Source organism: Anguilla anguilla, chromosome 9, assembly GCF_013347855.1.
Source record: "Anguilla anguilla isolate fAngAng1 chromosome 9, fAngAng1.pri, whole genome shotgun sequence".
In the NCBI taxonomy this organism is placed as follows: Eukaryota; Metazoa; Chordata; class Actinopteri; order Anguilliformes; family Anguillidae; genus Anguilla; species Anguilla anguilla.
Window position 1 is genome coordinate 20598906 of NC_049209.1, and position 22729 is coordinate 20621634.

Below are 22729 nucleotides of genomic sequence, written 5' to 3' on the forward strand. Positions count from 1 at the left end.
ATACCTCAAGGGCGAGGCTGGATTGGCTGACCCAGGATCAGTTGGGCTGAACATTCCAAGAGGCCCCTGTTACTGGCAGCTTGTCCTCGTTATATCATCCTCAGATGAGGGACACTCTGCAGTGGCTGTTATTACAGACATTTTATTCTTTACGTGTGTGTGTGTGTGTGTGTGTGTGTGCATGTGTACAAGAGAGATCCCTCAACAATGAAGCAAAACCTTCAAACGGTATCACCATGTAAGTATTACTTTATTAGATTTCCCTCTTCATACACAGAAGTAATAGTAGTAGTAGTGTCCCATCTTTGGGAAGTTGGTGGAGGAGGCATTATTCAATACAAAACCGAAGCACATTCTAATGACACAGAACATTCAATGTGAAAAGTCAGAACTATCAAATGTGGGTGGGGAATGTGTCAGGACAGGGGCAGCAAGCAGGCTAGTTTTATTTCATTCATAAAGAGGGCAATGACTACTACCCCACTGAACCCTGAATGAGATATTACCCATAACCCCCACACCCCCAGGACAGTACTATCAATTTTAGTTCTCTTGGCCACAGATAAGGGGAAGGGGGGGATGGGGGGGTCCATCTCTTACACATGTCCTCACTCCTCATGTGTATAGAGGACCAACTGACAGAACATCCCAAAAGGGAGACCGTTTTTAAAAACTCAGATCGTCTGCAGTCATGCAAACATAACAGAAAGAAATCCGCACACAGAGGGGAAATAAATTTTAAAAGTGTGTGATGGACCCACCAAATGCTTTCCACACCTGGCAAGGACCAAGGCAACAAGGCATTTGGGTGCCAGTGCCACCTAAGAACACCAAAGTTTACACAGAGTATAGAGGTGGCCCCAGTGGTCAGTCTGAAAGGGGTCTGGAGAAAACGATTTACAATACTGGAGACTGGGAAAAATAAAAGCCCCCCCCCCCCCACCTCACCTCCCTGAAATGCAGCAACGCACTGCAATGGTCCCAGGTGTGAAAGTCCTTTCATGGGGGGCATGATGCTATTAGCTGCAAATGGCTCGCAAAAGCACAGCACTGATGCAGAAAAGTGGTGGGCTGTGTGTGTGTGCGTGCGTGTGTGTGTGCGTGCGTGTGTGCGTGCGTGTGCCTAGGGAGGGATGGAAGAATCTGCAGAACAAAGTCACATAAATACTCAGGAGCTTTCTTATCACACCTTGGGTGAGAGCAGATCTGAGCTAGGGGAGGGAAGGGATCAATCTGTTGTGTGCTGGCAGCTACTAGCTGTCAAAGAAGTTTCTCTGCTTGCAGAGACAAGTGCAAAGCTCTAAGAGAAAAACCAAAGCTGCAGAGGTGTCCGTCACAGGCACAGACACAAGGCACAGAAACCATCACATGCTTCTGTAGCCAGGACCAGTGAATGGGTCAGGGTGTGTGTGTGTGCCTTTGTGTGTGGCGGCATCTCTCTAATGGGGGAATGAGGCTCCCTGAATCTCCCGAGTGGGAGGAGCTACAACATGCTGTCAATCACTGACTGATTCCAAACAAAGTATTTTATTCATTTTATGTTACTGCAGAGCGAACCACTCTCAAATCAGCGACTGGTGGCCTGTTATAAGCACCCAACCATTACATGGATCACAAATTCGCCATTCTCCCATTACGTGTGCGTGCGTGCGTGAACGTGTGTGTGTGTGTGTGTGCGTGCGTGCGTGAGCGTGTGTGTGTGTGAGAAAGAGAGACTGTCCACGGTATTTTGCGTTAAAAGGATCTAGGATGTTTCTGAATGAAAGCAGCAGAATTTACAGCGTGTACACCGATGCGTCCCCTAAACATCTACAGCCACCCAAGCAGAAAGGAACCTTTCACAGCTCCATGGTTTCCCTACAAGCAGTCGGTTGATCCTGGATATCAATAAATACAGGTGCGGTGAGTCTCGGGGGGGGTGCTGTGCGCTCAGACTCGCAGACGTGCTCCATTAGGCCAGGGCGAGGACTGTGGAGAGACACCAAGACAGGGAGGGAGGGAGAAACGGAGGGATACAGACAGAGAAGGATGGGAGAGAGAGAGAGAGAGAGAGGAGGAGTGAGAGAGAGATAGAGATAGCCAAAAGGGGGAGAAGGGAAGGGAGAGATGTGTGAAATTTAATACAAGTGCAAGGATTACATCTGGCTCAGGTGGGATTGCTATTATACTGGAGATGTACATTTGCAAAAGTTTGAGAGGATCCAGAAGTTCCCATGATCAAATATAACAATAACTGACCACACCCTGGTTTTAAAGCTCCACTTTGTTCACTGTGATCAACATGGGAATAAATCTGCTATATGAGGTTCTTTAGTCCTCCCCCACACTAATGAGAAACAACTTGCACGGCGTTTCTTCCCTTCAGCATTCAAACTCTGATCCGTGTAATCGATCAGCAATCCCCCCCTCTCGCTGGAATAATGGAATGATCCGTGGCTCAGCCCGAGTCTCCCTCTCGCTGGAATAATGGAACGATCCGTGGCTCAGCCGGAGACATACCGCTTATGGCTTCCTGGGCGAAGTATTTCACGTCCATGTCCTGATCGTTGGCCAGCTTCTCCAGCACGGGTTTCACCTCTGTCTGCAGAGCGCTGTGGGTCACATGACACGTCAGGCTCCACCCTTCCCGCTTACCTTACCACCCTAAAACTTAGCAGGAGAAGCCCCTCCCCTCTTGCCTGCCCCATGGGACAGGCAGCTCCTTGCAGTTTTTCCAGTATTTTCCCCATAACTAGTAAACTACCATTAGCACTGTACAGGTTTATTAGGTAATAATAATCAAAGTGGATTTCATACAGAAGCTACTATAAGAGCTCAGTGGTGGCCAAGAGCTCAGGGGTCAGGGGTCGGGGGTCGGGATGCGTACTTGCTGTCGAGGACCGGGCCAATCTTCTGCAGGGACTTGGCCACGTTGAAGCGCACGTTGGCCACCTGGTCGTTGGACATCTTGAGGACGACTGGGAGCATCTGCTTGGTAGTGATCTCCTGCCCGCAGGCTTCAGACAGGGACTGTAACAAAACCCAAAAAAACAGCTCCAGGATCTGCCGCCTGCGCAGGAGACTGTAAAAGGGCCCTGCTGAAAGCCGTGTGCGCTCGATGCGTAAGGGACGGCCGCGGGACTCACGTTGATGCAGAAGAGGGTGGTCATTCTGTGCAGGTAGTTGGGGTCGTTGGACATCCCCAGCACCTTGGGAACGATGGTGTTCTGGGCCCACTCTGCTCCAAACTTCTCCACCAGCTTCATCAAGTTACAGGTGGCCGCCTCCCGGATGGCATACACTGAAAGACAGCATGATGTTTTGATATGATCATTCTTCTCTCCTCTTTGCCCTTCTTAAAATCCCCTTATTCTCTTGGTGTTAGTGGTAAGCTGGGCCCTACTGATGTAATCCTACTGCTGCTCATGGCCCTGTGCTCACAGTAAGCGGTTGGAGGGAAAACATTTGTTCACATCGATGTATCCTTCTACAACCAATCTTGCCCCGCCCCCCAAAACCTGTACCCCTCAATGTTTCTGCGAAAGCCAAGCACCTGCATATCAGGGCCCGGCTCGCAGCACATGCTCCGTCAGATTAAGCGCCTGGGCGCTCTGGAGAGAATTACACAGGTGAAGCCTTTCCGACAGGGCAGGAGTCACCTGCTGCGCCCAAGAGAGTGAGCCAGTAACAGCACATCTACCCATCATGCTCTTCACAACCGCATGCACGCGCAGAAACATACAACCACACACACACACACATACATACACAACATACAACCACACACACATGCATATACAACATACCCCCCACACACGCGCGCACGCGTGCAATTACAACATACAACTACACACAGAAACATACTTGCCCTCTCGTGGCTTGGACAGGACACTCTCTCATTAAAACCAAAAGCTGCTACCCCTGCTGTCCTCACATTTTAGGAGGTCACATTTTATAGGCAGGGTGCTGCGGTTAGGGATGGGGGGGGGGGGGTAGGGTGTGACAGTGGCCTGGCACAAACATTTAATAACAAAGTTCCACTAGGGCCCATCCATCTGCCAGGGGCACTGGGGACACCTGCTCAGGGCAGAGTCCGGGGGCCCATTAAAGCCACAGCACACAGCCTCTTAGAGACTGTTTACAAACAGTCTGGGGGCAAATCTGGGGTCAGTGCTGATCAGAGCTGCTTTGACCAGAACTCTGCTGGTTCAGCTAGGAAATGTTTTCAGTAAGGAGGGAAAAAAACTCCTTTATCTATTGGGTGATGATATGACAGCCAATCAGTTGTAAGGCCACGTGAGCGCACACTGCATTTTTCCCCCAATCACGTGGAAGCTCTAACGAGGGGCCCCGATAAAGAATGCTTGTGGAACAACTACAAAGGAGAGCCACGCCTTCCAAATCCCTACAGGCCACACAGGTATTTCACCCAGTTACTGAACTGATTATTATGCACATTTATAAGACAGCAGTGAAGTAGGGAAGGCCCGTTAGAAATGACAGGGCCAGACGCCTGTACCGTACGCAGGTAGAACCACAGCTACTCATCCACACAGAGAAACAGAGAAAGCCACTGCAGCCACAAGCCTGGGAGGTGCTCAGCAGTTCCTGTGCACCGCTTCCTGAGCAAACGTGCCTTTCATGCCATCGCCACCACCAGACCGTCACCAAGCTCCTAAAGCTGTCGCGTCAACGAAACCAAGAGCAGATTTTCAACTGACGGCATTGACTGAGTTTCTATTCGAGGGAAATAAAATTTTTTAAAAATTAAAAAAAAAATTGTTCTAGATTTTTTCCAAATTATGAACAGAACAGATTCACTTCCTAACTTCCTACCAGCCCTGTCGCCCCCCCCATGCCAACCCCCCCCCCAATGCAGCCGTGCAGCATAACACATGCAGGATCACCTGGTTCCCCCCCTCCCCCCTCCCCCCATGGTGTGAGAACGGGTATGTCTCCGATTACAGCTGCGCTCAGCGCACTCCCCCCCCCCCCCCGTTCGCAAGCGCCATCGGAGCCCGTCGGCCACGGAGACGACCTACATATCACACCGCACGTCTGCTAGCTCCGCCCTCTCTGCCAGCATTCCGCCAACTCAGCACGTCTCTGCCAGAGCCTGGCCCCTCCCACTCAGCAGAGATGGGCCCCTTCAACAGAACAGGGGTCCAGCCACCGAGGGCGTGAGGTGGCAACCCAAACACTGCCGGAGTGTGGGGGGGGGGGGGGGGGGGGGGGGGGGGATGATCACACCCTGCCCAAGAGATGGTGAGACGCAGGCTATGCGGACGTGAGCCCTAATCATCCATTAAGAAGTGTACTCGCTGTTTTACTACCTGCCTTCCTCAACTCCCCAACAATGTAACCGATTCATCCCAGATAAAAACACTCACCGTGGTCCACCAGCCACGCCATGCAGAGGGAGTTCAGCTTCTCGTCGAAGAACTCCACACCCTGTAAGAGGAGGACAGAGTTAGCGGCGCGTGTGTGTTTGGGGAGGGGGGGGGGGGGGGGGGGGATTAACTGACCCACTGACCCTTTAGGTGGCATCAGGCTGCCCTGCAAACAGCATTTCATCAGGGCTTTACAACCTTGTCATCGCTGTGATCGCGTTACACTCCATCTGGTCAGACTGCCGTTGCTCAGAACTGAAGACGGCCGGCTGGCCAGCGCACTCTCACACACGGAATGACAAACCAAGCCCACCACAGCCAAGCAGATGCACCCAATACACGCGTATGAGACCATGCATCATATCTCATACTAAAAAGCATTTGTGATGCTTTCTCTGAGATGGTAGATGTGAAGACACCTTCCACCCTCTTTCTGCGGGCCAGGTGTGGACTTATTTGCCAAGTCTTCAGTCAAAGGCTGAAAGGCTGAGCTCATAAGACGACCTGATGCCCTGATCAAGGTCCTTTAACCAAAATAAATGAGCCGTGTCAGAGAGAAACACACAGATGCACACCCTTCTGTACGTGCGTTTTGAGCGCACGTTGAGCACAGTGAATCTATGTAATAATACCATGCAAGAGCACGGCCAGACACACTTGGGTCTACACCCTTTAATCTGCGCCACATCGCGATAAAGCTTTGCCAGGCGATCGGGTATGAGCTGCACACTCCTCTGGGCGATGTGTAGCCATGAGCAGAGCCCCCACGGCTCGCCGACGGACCGCGGAGTGAACAGACGCCGCGGCCGGCTGCATGCTTTTAGGAGGCCCGCTGTGGCAGCCAGCAGCCTTTACATGGGACAGAGGACACTGCAGTGCTGGGGATGGCCTAGCCTTGACCAGGCTTCACCAATCTGGGAGATGTGGAAAGGAACCCGGGATTTAAATGGTTTTGGGGCGGGTCTGGGGAGGCGAAGGGGGCGGAGACTCACCAGCTGCCCCGCCAGCAGTGGCATGTACTCGATGATGGCCAGCCGGACCCTCCACTTGGCGTCCTCGGCCAGCTCCACGATGGCGGGCAGGAGGGACTGAGACAGCTGGCGGATCCCGATCACCTCGTTCACGCAGTCCAGGTTGGAGATGATGTTGAGGCGCACCTCCGGGCACTGCAGGGCGTCACAGAAGTGGGGGGAGGGCATAAACATCCCTGTAATCCCTGTAGTGGTCATGCTACACTAAGCATTATAACTGCTTATATGAAATTAACACTTTTATTAAGATTTGTTCTTTTCAGTCGTACATATGAAGTAGGGCTGTCACTTTCGTTCGATAATCAAACTTGCTGGAATCTCAGAAAACGTTTACATTTTGTATATGTAATTGCGAATTTGTAATCCCGTTGTCTAGGTGAAATAAGAAGCCTAATTGCACACCGCGCTCATCTGTGTCGCGCACATAGTAACGCTCAATATCAAAGAGACTGATAAAGAACAAGCCATGTTATTGTTTTGTCTGGAGAGTACACTGTAGCCTAAAAAGAAAGTTAATGTGTCGGTCAAGCTATCTGTAGGCTGTACATTCCAAATGGAGGAGCCAAGAACAACTGAAACTCCACCGCACCTCAGCAGTGTCATTTAGAAATATCATGGGTTCTATGCCACTGGAGACAAAATAATAACCAAGGAGAAAGTCGCCTGGAGAATACGCAAGCAGCAACTACCCTACTAACCCTCCAGCGGCACACAATTATTTCAGCTCGGTCAGTTTAGTTTAAGTAAGCCATGACATTGTTGTAAATTAATGAGGGACTCAAGCGTTATAATTCTTTCTTGCATGTGAGCAACAGTTGATTTACAGAGTCATTATATTGCTGTGAACAGCATCACTGGTATTGTTATGATCTTCCCTGGTTTTATTTTAACAAAACTTCAAGATATTGTTGTCATTATTTCTGTTATGGCATAGCGCAATTAAGCTATTTAGTGACAGGTTTAATGGGAAAATTAAAACTGGAACATAATTATACATTTTATTAACATGTAATAGCAGAAAATTTGAACAAATTTTAAATTACCATTCACTTTTCTTGAACAATAAAAGAAGATTTTTAGCAGTAAGCACCAATCAAATGCCAAGCCCACAGCCCTTATGAGATGGCTTCCTAAACACTCAATTCTGTAGATTTTATTCTGCAGGCTGAACTACGCTAGCATTCATAAATGATCCTTGTGAAAGCCACTGATTCTGTGTCAGGCCCAATACGCCAAACTAATCGCTTTCCAGGGCTTCATTTTCAAAGCGTTGGACAGCCAAGCATCAGCTCGTCATATGAAGGGTCAACTACAAACGCAACCCGACATATGCGCGGTTTCCCCTGGGAGCAGCTAACGCAGCACGGCCCAAGCATAGCCGTCTCCAAAGAGCGGGCGCTTCATGGCTCAGAAGCATACAGCCTCCAGAGACACGGCTCAACGCGGTCGCTAAAATCGCCAAGTCCGCCACCTCCCGCGGCGCCGCCAAACTCTTCCAATTAACACTTAAAAAGTGCAAGAAAACAGAAGCTGTTCCTTGGCAGAAGGAAAGGTTTCTTCTCTCTCTCTCTTTTACCCTTAATTTCAACAGACTTTGGACAGCCCGTTTGCATGTTCGTGCTGACCCTTGCGGGTTCCTCACTGGGCACAGGGATGCGTGCACTCCCCTCTGAAATGTGTCATCTCAAGCAGTGCGCCAGTGCAGCAGGCGCCGAATCGAGACGACTCGTGTGCAGTGCGCACGGACAAACTGCTGTTGCCCAGGTGACCCAGGGGGCTGGGGAGGCAGGCATGCGAGCAGAAGACACCTCACCAACCGAAACCCCTCCTGCCCCAGTTGATGCTCCAGACAATTATAAGCAGCACCGCGTGCTTTAGCGCCATACAGAGCAAAAGCCCCGGCTTCCTTCCTTGAACTAGAAATACCGCCTCGCGGTTGTATGCCTCCGCCAACCAAGGCAAAAACGTGTTTGTGAGGTCACAGTGACCTTGACTTTTGACCGACAAAATCTAATCAGTTCATCCTTGAGTCCAAGTGGACGTTTCTGCCAAATTTGAAGAAATTCCCTCAAGGTGTTCCTGAGATATCAGGTTTACAAGAATCGGGATGGACGGACGGAGAACCCAAAAACATAATGCCTCTGGCCACGGCTGTGAATAAAAAATGAATGAAGAAGGAACATGTCCAATAGAGCTCCTCCGTCAAGCACCATCTTGAGGATATGAAGAAAGGATAAAAATATTCTGTCTTCTATACACATCTGACGTTGCCAAGTGTTTGTTGTGTGTACTACGTGAAGCGAGCAATGCAACACCTGCGGAGGATGAGAGAAGCGCGTCTGAATGGAGAGACGGGCGCCCGTCCGAGCCGCGCTGGCGTCGGGCGGCGGGGCGTTTTATATGCTAATGCCCAGCGCCGCGGGCTGGCAGGATGAAACGACGGGGCCTCGGCGGGGTCTGGAGCGGGGCGGGGCGCGGCGCGGCGCGGCGCGGCGCGAGGGGCCGGCCTCCCCTTCCTGTGCGTCAGCCAGCCGCGGCCCGGCACCTGGGCTCTCTATAGAGCTGCTAATTTTTCCCCTGCTGCCTTTGGGACACTTGAAGGCTGCCGCCTCCTTGGAAATCAAGCGGGCCGCGGCCTTTCAAATTTAAATTTTTTTGCTTAAAAAACCACCGAATGACGGGGGGAAGAGGGGAGGGGGGTTTAATCAAGCCCCTCACTGCCCAACAAGAACATCGCGCGGAGCGGCCCTTGGAGCTAGACCCGCTGAACCCCCTGTAAAAACAGAGCATTCAGTCGGGACTGAACAGGAGGCCCTGGGCACACAGAGGAAAGAGAACCACTGTCACATGATTGACGCCAGTCTCATCCAACATACTCCTGCATCAGTTTTCAGACAGGCATTGCAGCAATCCAACCATACTGGTGAGTCATTCGTTTCATGTCCTCAACGGCCAAATCTAAATTGCAGGCACATGAATACAAATGTATATGCGCTCCTGGTGTTTTCTGCCATTATATTCTCCATGGTGATATTGTCCATTTTCTTCAGCGAAGACTTGGGGATCGCATGATCACATTATGCACTGCAGCATTTTGTGATCAATGACCATTAAACAGAATACCTCTCAAAAGTATTCTCGAAGAGTCTGCGACCTCAAACAACACATAATTATACACAAACTGGATACATGTCAAACCACAGAGAAGCACATCCAAACAGGCGAGGCTATGAGAATACTCTGCATTAGCACGACCACGGGAAGACAGAATAAGTAGCGCTGAGAGGGTCCAGAGCCATCGAGGCACCTGGGAAAGTGGGCGAGGTAGGGTGGGCGGGGCAGGGCGGGCGAGGTAGGGTGGGCGGGGCAGGCCAGGCGGGGCATGGCGGGTGGGGCGGGGCAGGGCAGGAGCAGTGAGGAGCTCAGGGAGGAGCAGCGGCTCACCTCGTCCTTCAGCTGGGCCAGGAAGAGCGGGAGCAGGTGCTCTATGGTGTTGTCCTTCCCCAGGATGGTGGAGAGGCCCATGATGACAGAGGCCAGGGCGGATTTCACGTGTTGGTTTGTGTCCGATACCAGCTCCTGTCAGAGAAAGGGAGAATGAGAACGCTCCCAAACACACCCACCCATCAGCAATGCCACCCACCCGCACACAAACACATGTACGCACACACAGCATCAGTTTAATGATGAGGTCCAATGCTAACTGACAAATACGTCTCACAAAACACAAAAGATGATGTCATTCTACCAAAATCAAAACGTACATCTCTCTTTAAAAAGTTGCATAAAGGAATACCATGAAGTGAGATAAAAGTTCAAAGACAGCTTCTTAAAATATCCAGAGGGCTCACCAAGATTTACCGATTAAATTAGGACAACTGTAAAAGATAAGGTAGAACAAAAAGCAGTCGCTTGGCTCCAGGTCTACGGAACTACTCAAAAATCCCCAACTCAACGGCGCCCTCTGCTGTCCGCTCCCAGGGGCAAAGTTGAGCGCGAAGCTCAGGGTGAAACGGGGCAGACAGCAGTTTGCTCAGGCAGAGAGGGACTGGCAACCTGAGGTGACCGTCCTCACTGGAGAACAGCTGACTCATTCCGCGAATGCCTGGAAAACCTCATTACGAGTCCCAAAGACGACATGATCCTCCCCTTAAGCCCTGCGTACCGCGTGCATTCACCAGCCAGCCGTGGGCTGCGAGCAGCAGAGGAGCGGGTTTACACAACCTGGACCGAGCCTGGAAGGCATTCCCAGGAAAAACCGCCCGGCGGTTTCTGGTTCATGCATGTCAGCAGTACATGTTGTCAAGGTAAATATGACACTCGTACGGGTTGCCTTGGCACCCAGATTTCTGTCTGGCTCAAACTTCTCGGGATGAAGAGGACAAGCGTGGCAACGGCGTGCCGTGAGCTCATTCTCAGCTGAACAGGCCGGACAGGTCCGACCCAGGCGTAACCCTCATTCATGAGCTACAGTCAAATCCTACCGCAATTCTGCACCACCAATTGGACCACGGCCAATGTGGCACCCCAGAAACACATCAGTTTGGCACCGTTAGTTCTTATGAACAGAAAGTGCGCATTTTTACATGCCAAATCTCCTTTATATACATTTTCATTTCAAACACAGTCATGCATTCCATATTTAAGAGGACTAAATACATCATTTTTAAATCCCCTTGAATATAACGGAGGCTCAAAATGAGACCAACAGATCCTTCACGGATTTCATTTTCATCCATCTTCATAAAACTGGAGAACAAGGGCAACATTAAAAAGAATTTCAGGAAATTTAAGACAGTTCTGCGCAGAAGTTCAATACACTGAACATTTAGATCGGTGGTGACAGGAGGAAAAATAAACATTTCCAGCTCACGTCAGTCATGCACGTTACATGTAACACGGATACAACAGCAAGCCGGAGATCATTTCTGCAGGGCAGTCCCAGGTGCCCTTTCAGTCTCCCACGGTTACTCAACCTGCAGTCAAAGCAATGGCGTGTCAAGGGAGACAGCGCACGATTGGCCGCAGGTAAACTAGCTGGGGGAAATGGCCCGAGTGGCTTTGTGCCAAGTGTCAAAGATCACTCAAAAACCAGCCAAGAAAGCACTCCTCAAAGTCATGCCAGTTCATTCTGCACACACAGCTTCAACCGTGACAGCTGCTTCCTTAAATTCTACAGCTTTTCAATTAGACGAAGTTCAAGAGAGGGGGCCCCACAGGGCCTGGTTATAGCTGGACCTACCCAGAATGCATTGCAGGTGCACATACAGCATTCCTACTCAAAATCAGATTAATATTTCAAGCTTGAATGCTTTTCTACAAAAACAAAAACAATTTAGTTTTTATTCAGTATGAATAAGTGTTGAGATGACACATCCCGCATCACAATAAAACAAGTGCGACACAGGCTATGATCCAACATGGATAGCAAGTGATAAGTGACGAAGAGGGCGGAGCTGAAGGAGACTGGCAGGAAGAAGGGGGCGGGGCCTCTCACCTTCACACAGGGGAGAATGTGGCTCATGATGATGGTCTCTTTGCTGTCCTCTGGTAAATTCTCACAGAACTCTGAGGGGACACAGACACGCGCGTCAGCGAAAGACTCTGCTGCCGGACGGGGTCGCGGCCGAGGGGGCCGAGGGGGCCCGAAACGCTGCGGCTCGTCACTCACCTTTCACCTTGTTGGCGGCGGCGGCCCGGACCTCCGCCTCGCAGTCCTTCAGAAGGTTCTGGAAGGCCGGAACCAGGTCGTTCTTGGTGATCTCTGGCCCCACAGCTTTCTGGAGCTGCACAAACAGGGATACAGAATGGTAAGTAATGGTCCGGCACCGACACTGGTTACCCTTGCATCCCCTAGCACACAGGCCTAATGGGAATCATGTCCATTCTCAATGTCTTCCACGGAACCGACAGACATGGAGAACCGGTCAGCATATTTCCAATACCCTGCGTAATATGTGCGCATTGAAAACTCTGGCCAAAAACAGAACATCGACACCACCCACAAATGAAATCCCTTCGCTTTTCACGCCTGTCTGGCAGCTAACTGCAGCCTATGCAGCACTTAGCAGAAGGAAAGAACTGCCAGCCTGAACGCGCGTCAATACATCAGTCAAAGAAAACCACGGTTATCAAGGCAGCCTGGCTGTTTGTGAAGGGTGAGAGGGGACTGGAGGTAATTTAGAACCGGAGAGGTTAAAAACATTAGACACGTCCAAATAAGGTATAATCCTTAGCGTGCGCGCGTCATTCCTCTGAAAATAATGCCATCAAAAGTTTACAGTGACTCACAAACTACTGATTTCTTTCTTTCTTTTTGCTTTCTGTTACGTTTCACATAGGCGGCGTTAAAATGCTATGCCCACTCGACGCAGCGGTGACGTGGACCAGAGGCTTAACAAGACAGGAAGCAGACGGCTTCTTCCCCGTCTCACCGGGGAACATTCACCCAGCCGCACAGATTGCCAATAATAACGCGGACAAACAAAGTGATCAGGGTTTCCATGGTTACCCATCACCGCGGCGCGGAACGCACAGGTTCGGCGCCCCTGACGCAAGCCAACGCCTTCCGCGCGCGACAGCGGCGGGGTGTCGGGGGGGGGGGTGAGTAATCGTCACCGACGGCGCTCGGCTGCGTGATCGACCTCGGGAAACGCTGCGTTTGTGCGGCGTTCCTGAGGCTCGCCGTGTGAACAGAAGGTTAAAGGTCAACATCCCTGTTACTACTGCTGTGCTCGTCAGCAAGGTAATTAGCCTGGATTCCTTTCGCATATGTCCAACTGCCTCATTGTATTAGCTGCTGCGATGCCAGTCTCCCTGAACAACGCTGTCTAATGAATATGCACAATACAGAAAGAAACAAAACGTATAGTAAATAGCTGAATGAGTACTTTGAACTGTATGCATTAAGTATTCCAGGTCAGGTGGGCTGAAGGGTCATAGCCTTGAGCCTGCTTGGACAAACGGTACTGCAGGGTTTAATGGTTCACAAAGGAGGATCATGGAGCTGACTGATGCAGAGGGTGAGAGAACATCTTCCCCACGCTGGGCTCCTGCAGCAGCGCTGGCCCCGGACCCCGGGCCCCGGCAGGCCCAGGGCTCAGTCGGGGGAAGGGAAAAGACCGTGTGCCCCCCCCGTCCCCGTCCCCTTTGCGTACTAGTGACGCCAATAAGGAAACGAAGACAAAGGAAACCTTATGAAGAGTCTGTATACCTGCGCTATGGATTACGCAAATGACAGTTTGTGTGCAGTCACCGCCGGTCCCCTCCCTACCCCTCACCTCGGAGAACTTGTCGGCCACCATGTAGCGGACCCTCCAGGACTTGTCCTCGGCGGCCTGGCGCAGGGTGGGCATCACCAGCGTCTCCAGGTCCTCCTGGGGCAGCAGGGTGGCGATGCTGACGCACGCCTCCACAGCCAGCAGGCGCACAGAGTCCTGCGTGGGGACGGGACAGGGGAACAAGTCCGCGTCAGTGTGCAGCTATCGATAAAATACACTGAAATTAAAATGTATTAAGCATGCTCCATTTCCCTGAGGCTCCAGTGGGGCCAAGCTGGAACGGCCCCGCCCACTCAAAGCGTTTACCTGCTCGTCGGAGGCCAGGGCGGTGAAGAGGGAAATGATGTCGCTCTTGACGTAGTCCAGCTCCAGGACTTTGGCGAACTCGCCCAGCTTGGAGGCGGCGGCCCGGCGCACCATGGGGGTGTCGTCCGAGCACAGGGTTCGGAAGTGCCTACGGGCCGGAGAAAACCCAATTAGGAAACTCCCTCAGGGCCACGCCCACTCGGCCCCCGCCCACAGCGACTTCGTCCAGGACACGGAACTAAAAAGCTGACGGCTAGAACTAGGTATTCAGCACATCGAAGCCTCTGGAGCGATGGGGATGCCTGAAAAACGAGCTCTGCTCAGCTTGCCAGCAGTACCGGATATCACAATCAAAACAGACCTCAGGAATGATCAAATCCGCTTTGATAACGAAACGCATTATGACTAAGACAGCCGCCCAACCAAACTAGCAACCAAGTGAAAGCTGTTTTTGGCAGACACATTTAATTATTTAGCTTTGTTAGAAAACACATTAGCCACAATAGTCAGACCATCAGATAAATGAATAATGTCATATTAGGGGTGTCTACACCCAGAATATACTACCGAGCCTAATTTTAACCCCTATACAGTATATTACAGTCTTATCACAATACGCAAGTGTGTTTTTGGTAGGCACATCAAAAGCTCTCCAAAGAAATCACCTGAAAACACATTATCAATGAATGACATAACAGTCTAAAGTTAGACATGACCTAAGTACAATCCAAAGGTGGGCGGAGCATTCTTCCCCTCATTCTATTGGTTGAAACGCTGCATGGCAGTGAGGTGTGGAGGCAGGGGGAAGGACAGCACTATAAACAGTCACGTGCAGAGCGCAGGGAGAGGAGGAGGGGCACGCACTGGCGGATCTCGGCCTTGACGGTGCTGGAGACGCGGGGGTAGCAGACGCTGAACAGGCCGCAGGCGGAGGTGCGGGAGGTGAACCAGTCCCCGCTGGCCAGCCTCTTCACCAGGGGCTCGAAGTGCACCTCCAGGTCCACGGGGGAGTGCTCGTGGGAGATCTTGCGCAGGGACTCCACGGCCTTGTCCCGCACCACCGTCTCCTCCACGGTGGCCAGGCTCTCCAGGGGGGGCTGAAGGGGGGGGGGGGGGGGAGGACGACACAGTCAGCACTGCAAAGCCTGAATTTTACTGCATCAGGCACTTTGTCTTGTATTTAATGATTCCGTTATCCCCTGTGACCAATTGATTTCTTGTTGGCAGCACTGTTCTATGAATCAACTCCAGTTTGCTTCTGTGGACACTGCGTAGCCAGTGCCATTCAAGTGTTGGCGTGGGGGGTCAAAAAGCAGGGATGAATGCACTCAGGGCCATTGATCAATGAAAATAACGATCTTTTAAAAATACAAAAACAAATGCATTTCCTATGACAGAAATTAGTTTATTTTTATTCGCACACAGTTCTAAATCAGAGGACTTGACATGTTCAAAATGTAAACATGAACATAGACCATGCAGGATGAGGCTAGAAACCCAGAGGGGCTGATATGGGGCTTTACTCATCAGTATAAACAGAATAACTAATAAACAAACACAAGACAAAACAAAGGAAAGAAGAAAAAAAAACTAACAAAGACAATACAGTAAAATGAATAAGATAAAAAAACAATAGTGCGTTAGCGTGTAAGTATGTGCGTGAATGAGTGCATGAGTGTGTCTGTGCAAGTGCGATTTTGTTGCTTGGATTAATCAGAAAAAATATTTTTGGAATTGTAAAAAATAAGGATTCAGAGGCAATGCTATGATAATTATTCCAGATTATTACACCTTTGTATCTAAAATAACACTGACCATGGGTAGTGCGATAACAGAGAGGGTGAAGATTTGCCTTTTATGCTATGTGTGAACTTGGAAATAATTGATAAAACATTTGGGAATTCAGTTGGGAATATATTTGGTAAGTGTTAAGGTCTTCCACAGCCAAGTCTCAGAATAGCTATGTACACAATTAATAATAGTTAATATTACAAGATATCTACCTGGTCCACCATGTACTTACACACATGTACAAGATCTTGTTCATGCACTGTTGCATGAAAATTATTTGGCCCATGTACTCCAGTTTTAAAAAGAATCAGACCTCCAGGATGAAATAACACCAGTGTAGACTCACTGAGCATGGGGTATGACCAATTAATTGGATGTCATTTCAGAGGGAATCTGTGTAGCACAGGTGCGCCATTGGATCAACAGTATCTCGCCGCTGCTCGCACAAGTAGGCCCGACAAGGGATGATGAAATTTTGGGCTGGAGACGTGACGTGTGGGGGGCAGGACGCAAGCTTACCAGCAGGCAGTGCACATACTCGGGACCTCCCACCAGCATGGTGAAGTTCCCCAGCTGCTCTGCCAGGGCGAGGAGCACCTCGTCCTCATCGTAGATGGTGTCTGCGGAGGGACAAACATGACAGGAGCACGCGGTATTAAAACGGCTGCGATAAAGCAGTGTAGCACTTACCCGACAAGCGACATGACGAATAACATACCACACAACGCATCCTCCTCTCCTACACAGCTATGAGACACAGAACACGAGTCATTCGTCACAGGTTGCCATTCATTCAACCTAAAATAGCCTGCGCAGGAGGCGGAGGGGTACTGCAGGTGGAACAGAAGGGGGGGGGGGGGAAGGGTCTGTCTCCGCAGGGACGTACCGGTCAGGAAGGGGAGGAGTTCTGTGCGGGTCCTCTCTACGCCCAGGGCCAGGGCGATGGTGGACAGCTTCTTTATGCTGTTCAGCCGGAGCTGTGGAGGGGACAGAACAGGCAGTGTTAATGCTGAGACAGGGAGACTATTTAAGACAGAGAATAATACGTTCACAGCCCGGCTCTCAGGACTCCCTCTACAGTTAAGACCAGATTTGGGCCCAGAAGAGCTGTGACTGTACCCACTGTTATGAGCTGAAGAGCCTCTGCGTCTCTCCACAAATATGCTCAGGCAAGAAACGCATATGATGCTACAGCAATATCAGACTCATTTGATCTACAGCCCAAGTTGTCAGTATGAGCGGGAACTACGGGGCTGTGGTTAGAAAACTTTCGAACCTTAACCTAACTCGTGGGCTACAGGTCAAAACCATGGCCGATTAACCACAATTACTGTAGCAAACGCATCCAGCCATCAGCCGCGAATCTCCCGGACGCGCCCTTCTCCATTAGGTAATATGCTGGAACAGTAATGGCGGATTTCATTTTGTAGGTATGCTGTCACTGAAACATTTCCCAGCGCTTTTTTTGGAGTAAATTAAGGTGCGTGAAGCATCAGAAGCTCTACAGGGTACCGAGAGAACATGCATTTACAGCTGGAAACGCAGTTCTCATAGAGGCTGCCATGGCAACCGATTAGCTATAATACCCGCCCACCAGCAGTTCCCACATCAGTGCGTCTGCAGATCCTTTCCGTTGCTGAAAATAAACACTGGTCTCCCCAGTACACCCTGCAGCATCAGCTTCTCACTACAGAAATAATTGCAGATTTTATTTTAATTAATTCATATATATATATATATATGTTACACCACTGACGAAACTACCTGAGCTGAAGGCCTAATGACTTGCAGATTTATACACCTAAACCCACTGTTGCAACAATGATGATGTGCTCTACCGGAAAGCCTATTTTTACTGTTTACATTGATGATTCAGAGATAACAACCTATTAGTCAGAGACTACAGGTGCGTGCCAGTTTGCCTCAGCCACACTGTTCCAACATCCCAGAGACTGTTCACCCTGAACACCAGCACAATTTCCCTTTCCAATGTGATGGAAGACACCAGAGTTATACTGGGCAACAGCAGTGACCCTCCAACAGTGAGTCTAGTGGCTTTTGCTTTCACCTTAAGATCAGAAATTGATTCAGGCCCAAGCAAACCAGGTGACCCGAGTTAACTGTATAATCAACTGCTTTAACTGATCGGTTACTGTGGTACTCAAGTTCTGAGTAACAATGAAAGCCAGCAGACCCTGCAGCTCTTGAGTAACAAAAGTTGAGTAACAACAGAATCCAGTGAGGACCAGTGGGCTACAGTAAATGAAATCCCGCCCCTTAAGCCAGCACTGGTCAATTTGGGGATGCCGGCGTCTCAAGACCCGAGATTCCTCATGAATCTGTCTGTCTACCAGAGACAACCGGTCGCTCTGCAATGAGAGCATAAAACTGTCCGCACAGCAATTGTAATAATGAATACTGTAATCATTTAACATCATAGAGAAGTCTCAAAATGACAAGACATTACAGATCGTCTGCAACAAATGGCGACTGAATTCGTTACGCCTGAAATATGCCTGGGGAAATTAAACCAACATCCATAAATCACTGAGAGTCTGTACAGTAAGTGAAGATGGTATAACTAAGACTTGATCAATCACCTGCAACAGAGTCCCCTGAAGTAATGACTCACTCTCCACACACATAGCTTACACCAATGTGCAACTGACAAGTACACTACATAGTCAGCATAATGTATGGAGGACAATCAGCCAACAACTTTGGAATAAGACTCCTTGGCTCATTCCTGAAGTGAAAGCAGGTTACCAGCTATCTGTATACAGGACTAACCATTCCATGGTTGATTTTTACAACAATCTCTAGCCAAGTCTTCACTCCACATCAGGCATTAATAGGCATGAGGCAAAATATTGTAATATTGAATCTCACAAAGAAAAACAGGGTTTCCCAAAGGACAATAGCGGACGGGGAAGTGCCTCACAGGGTAAGCAGCAATGGCATGAAGCAGTGAGCAGTGGTATTCGCACGGTATAGCCAACACCTCACCTACACGGTACAGCCAACACCTCACCTATAGAACACACAACTACACAATGCCAACAGCACAGAACCATTTATTGAAAGGTTCAATATAGGATTACGGAGATGTGAGTCTGAGGTGTTACAGATTTTTCTCTGATGTTAGTGGAGGTGGAACACCTCCGCTAACGATACCTGGGGAAACCATGAAAAATATATCAGCGGCACAGAAAGTGTCCCGGTTGTCTACATTTTCACCTCATTGTGAAACAAGAAAAAAAAAAGATTTATGAATTCAATTCTGCATATTCACATTGTCAAGCTGCGTCAGGCGCCATGCTTATTTTAATCTTACCGGTTTATCCAACCTTTTGTGTTCCCACGTTCCCTTACTGAGGGGTCACGCTGAGGTCACTAACGCTGGGGTACCACACGTACCACACGGCTGAGACTAAAATCGTCTCGTAAAAACTATTTGACTTGATTTTGTAGCTTACATTATTAGGCTATGCATATTTAAGCACTTGGTTTTTAAACACAGGTGTTAATTGTTGACAAAATGGACATGCCCGTATGTAGAACTGCCAAAATCTTTGTTTTACCTCTAAAACAAACTATTTTATTGTTTATAAAAATCAGTGACAAATGGCACTGATTTGAATTTATATTCTAGTTACATTTAATAAATCAAAAAAGTTGAGCCCTGGGTTGCTTTTCTTCCACTCATTCAACATAATTTAGTTTTGCACAGCACCATGGGAATATTGCATCACAAACCCTATATCAGGATGGGCAGTGTATCATCTCATGGTAAAGCATTCCCCTCTAGGGTGAATTTGTTTGTTTTTTAACCAAAGAAAAATGGAAATATTCTAGCCACAGTGAAAAGGGCAGAGCAGCAAAACATCAATGAAGCTAGGCTAGGCCATTATATAGCCAGGAGCTAGCTGCATGAAGGAAGAGGGCAGTGTTATGGAAGAAAACACTAAATTGCACCTTAACTCAACCATTGGTGGTAAACAGCGACTGTGCACATACATAATTAATATTTTACAATGTGTTAGAAAAGGAACACTCCAGACTATAATGGTGAAAAGTTCAGGGAAGACAATTGGTGACCTTTTGGCTTTAAATGTTGTCATTTTGCTTCAGTGTGACATACGCTGCGTGCATAGAAGATCTGATGTTGCAATGAAAGTCAATACAATAACTACTTCAGTTCAACAAGTTTAAAAGACAATACATAAAAATACTGGCTAGTGCACATGGTAGAGTCAAGTGAAGTTGTTCATTAATTACCATCTAATGTGGAATTTGCACTTCAGGCAAGACAATCCACCGCAGTACTCAAATTAGGCTACTTCGTAAATTTTCTTTAATATCAAACAATAAAAGGTAGCCATGTCAGCTAGTCGCACGAAGTAAAGCTAGCTAGATTATATCGACACTATTGCAGTGGGTATGTTTTCAGTCAAACGTGATGTTGAAAATTTGCACATCAACATAATAGAGGGTCAGGTGCAGCTTGCCAACTAGTGACGTAAGTTATAGACGTTGGTCCCGTAGATGGCAACAATTGATTAAATTTAATATAGGACGATACCTATCCAAATATAGCGATCGATAAGACATGAATGGATGTCAAGCAGAGCAGTGACATCAATGTTAGGTAACATTACCTGCAACGGCGATGTTACAATCATAATCACTATAATTAAAATCTAATTAAAATTAGTTTGTTAACGGCCTGGTCCAAATGTCTTTCGTTAGCATCCTTGTTAACAATAGCAGATTGATAACTAGCTACGGCCTCCAGAGCTTCACCAACGTAATCACTGTGCTTCCTAGCTAACCCACACAGAATCGATTAGCCAACCGAACCAACGTTGGCTAGCCCAGTTAAAACCGTCCCTTCGATGAGCACCATTCATTCGATTACGTGCCGTTTATATACCCACGATTAAAACACAAGTAAACAAAGAACCCACAGCGTGTCGTACTTCAACCAAAGTAACAGAAGACACCATCTCACAATCATATTAGGGTTTCTAGCCGGTATTAGTCAGCAAGCCATCCAGCTAGCTTTATTGCTAACGTTAACCGGCTTTGATTTCTGTAATAGGCCTTTGCTGTAACGATAGTATTTAACCCAACGAAATTTGACCATTTGATGTGACAAATAAACCCGTATCCACGCAAAACTTGTGTAAATCGTTTTTGTCGTTTACCTGGACATCTTCGTTCCGTAGCTCGTCAATGAGCACTGCGATAGGGTAGAGAGAGTCGTCTCCATCAGCTCCCGCCATTTTGGATAAGATTTGCGGCTTCCGCCTGGTCCCGCTACGGGGTTTCTTGTCGGAGAGAACAGGGACGGTAGCAGCGCTGCGATGATTGGTCAATGGCAATGTATTGTATTGGATGAGCGAAAGGCGTTGGAAAAGCGATGCTACTTGCAAGCAGTGCAGACTTGAGTAAGGTTGGTTTTTGTCTCTGCACCTGTAACATTCGACCACAAATTCAAATTACCAAAAAGAATATGTTGCTTGTAAGTATTTTTGTCCCTATTGTTTATCATTATTTTGTTTAGTAATATTTTTTTCCTGCAATCATAGCTATTAGTGTGGCGTTGTTTCTATTGTTACTGTCCTTTGTGCTGATGACATCAAATCACTGTTTGATCAAAGCATCTTCACATGAAAGATTTAAAAAAGTTATTTAATATTTTGGTTTTGGAAAAGTGGATGGCAAAGCTGCATGGTGCAATTTTCAATCAGTTGTTGGATGCTCCGATATTAGTCGGGAGCTTTTTTGTAATCATAATTAGGGCCACCAGCTTGCCTCCCCTGGTTTCTACCACTTCCGTCCTCCGTCAGCTAGAGGTCGCGATAGCTTATTTGTCAAGCGAGCCCCTTGTCAAACAAATATCCCATTTGTACAAACCAGGTGACCTGAGTTAACTGTTTAATCAACTGCTTTAACTGATCAATTTCTGTGCTACTCAAGTTCTGAGTAACAATGAAAGCCAGTAGACCCTGCAGCTCTTCAGGACCAGGACCAATGGCTCAGATACTGCTGTAATCCCTGCAGGTCACATGGTTGAGACAAACTGGGGGCCCTAATTTATAATGCATTGTCCTGCATAGTGGTCTTTTGGAGGCTATATTATGCTCCTGGGGTTTTTATGTAAAACGCCTGCCAATTAAATATAGCAGGACCTAGTAAACCCCTGCAAATGAATTAAGCCAAGATGGAGAAAATAATTGCTCTTTTTATTAAACATACTGTAGGTTACTGCTGGGCCATAATGTTAAAACAAACATTTGTATTTCATAAATACTTGCACTTATGCTGTTTTTCAGCTCCAATTCTTGTTAAATTTGTCAAAATGAATTATGAATGACAGCTGCTTCTATAGGCTAAATAATAATTATTGTTGTGAGTCATATAAGCCTGTGGCAAAAATGTATTTTGACCAGAATGCCGAAACGTAGTTTATTTCTTCCAGCTAATCTCGCTATTTCATCCTGCTTCTGTTACAAGTGAAATTATGAACAACATTGTTGTGTTATTATAGTGAGTTGGCATATTATGGCAAAAATAGTTTTTTTTTTTTTAATTGCGAGTGAATTGGAATAAAATGCAGATTTTGAAATGTCCTGCGTTTCAATGGGCTAGCATGACCACTGGTTTAGACATGGAACATCTCTATCCAGTACAACTCACACTATTGAATACAGCATATAGGCTAGTATTAGAACATGGTGTATATATGCAAGGGGTGTCCTGCTTGATCAGCCGTGGATCAGGACTGGCCGGTTTTGCTCTATAACACACGATCAGTAACTGGCTGGTTTATTTTTATTTTGGCCGACTTGTATTCTGGTTGTATGATGTAAGAAATGTAAGCAGTCCATGCACAAGCTGCATTGGAATGCTGCTGCTATATCTTTCCCAAAATGTCAGTCATCTGGAA

At 48.2% G+C, this 22729-nt stretch overlaps 1 protein-coding gene across 1 annotated transcript; it reads right to left on the bottom strand.

Moving 5' to 3' along the window:
• Nucleotides 1–231: 231 nt before the first annotated feature.
• Nucleotides 232–21142, bottom strand: ppp2r1ba (protein phosphatase 2, regulatory subunit A, beta a). The gene is made up of 15 exons (XM_035434498.1): nt 20985–21142; nt 16664–16754; nt 16297–16397; nt 14851–15083; nt 13987–14134; nt 13681–13836; nt 12072–12186; nt 11898–11968; nt 9845–9979; nt 6362–6535; nt 5370–5430; nt 3126–3280; nt 2867–3009; nt 2500–2591; nt 232–1968 (listed from the first exon to the last, which is right to left on the bottom strand). The coding sequence occupies exons 1-15, from the start codon at nt 21060–21062 to the stop codon at nt 1952–1954; spliced, it is 1770 nt and encodes a 589-aa protein (XP_035290389.1). The 5' UTR covers nt 21063–21142; the 3' UTR covers nt 232–1951.
• Between the last annotated feature and the right edge of the window lie 1587 nt (nt 21143–22729).

What these genes read in the sequence shown, in the direction of transcription:
- ppp2r1ba (XM_035434498.1), bottom strand. Translation starts at nt 21,062, where the DNA reads ATGGCGGGAGCTGATGGAGACGACTCTCTCTACCCTATCGCAGTGCTC. An exon ending in GTCAAGGCCGAGATCCGCCA is followed by an intron (nt 14,135 to 14,850) that starts GTGCGTGCCCCT and finishes TCCGGCCCGTAG; the next exon opens with GCACTTCCGAACCCTGTGCT. An exon ending in CACTGCTGGCGGGGCAGCTG is followed by an intron (nt 5,431 to 6,361) that starts GTGAGTCTCCGC and finishes CTCCTCTTACAG; the next exon opens with GGTGTGGAGTTCTTCGACGA.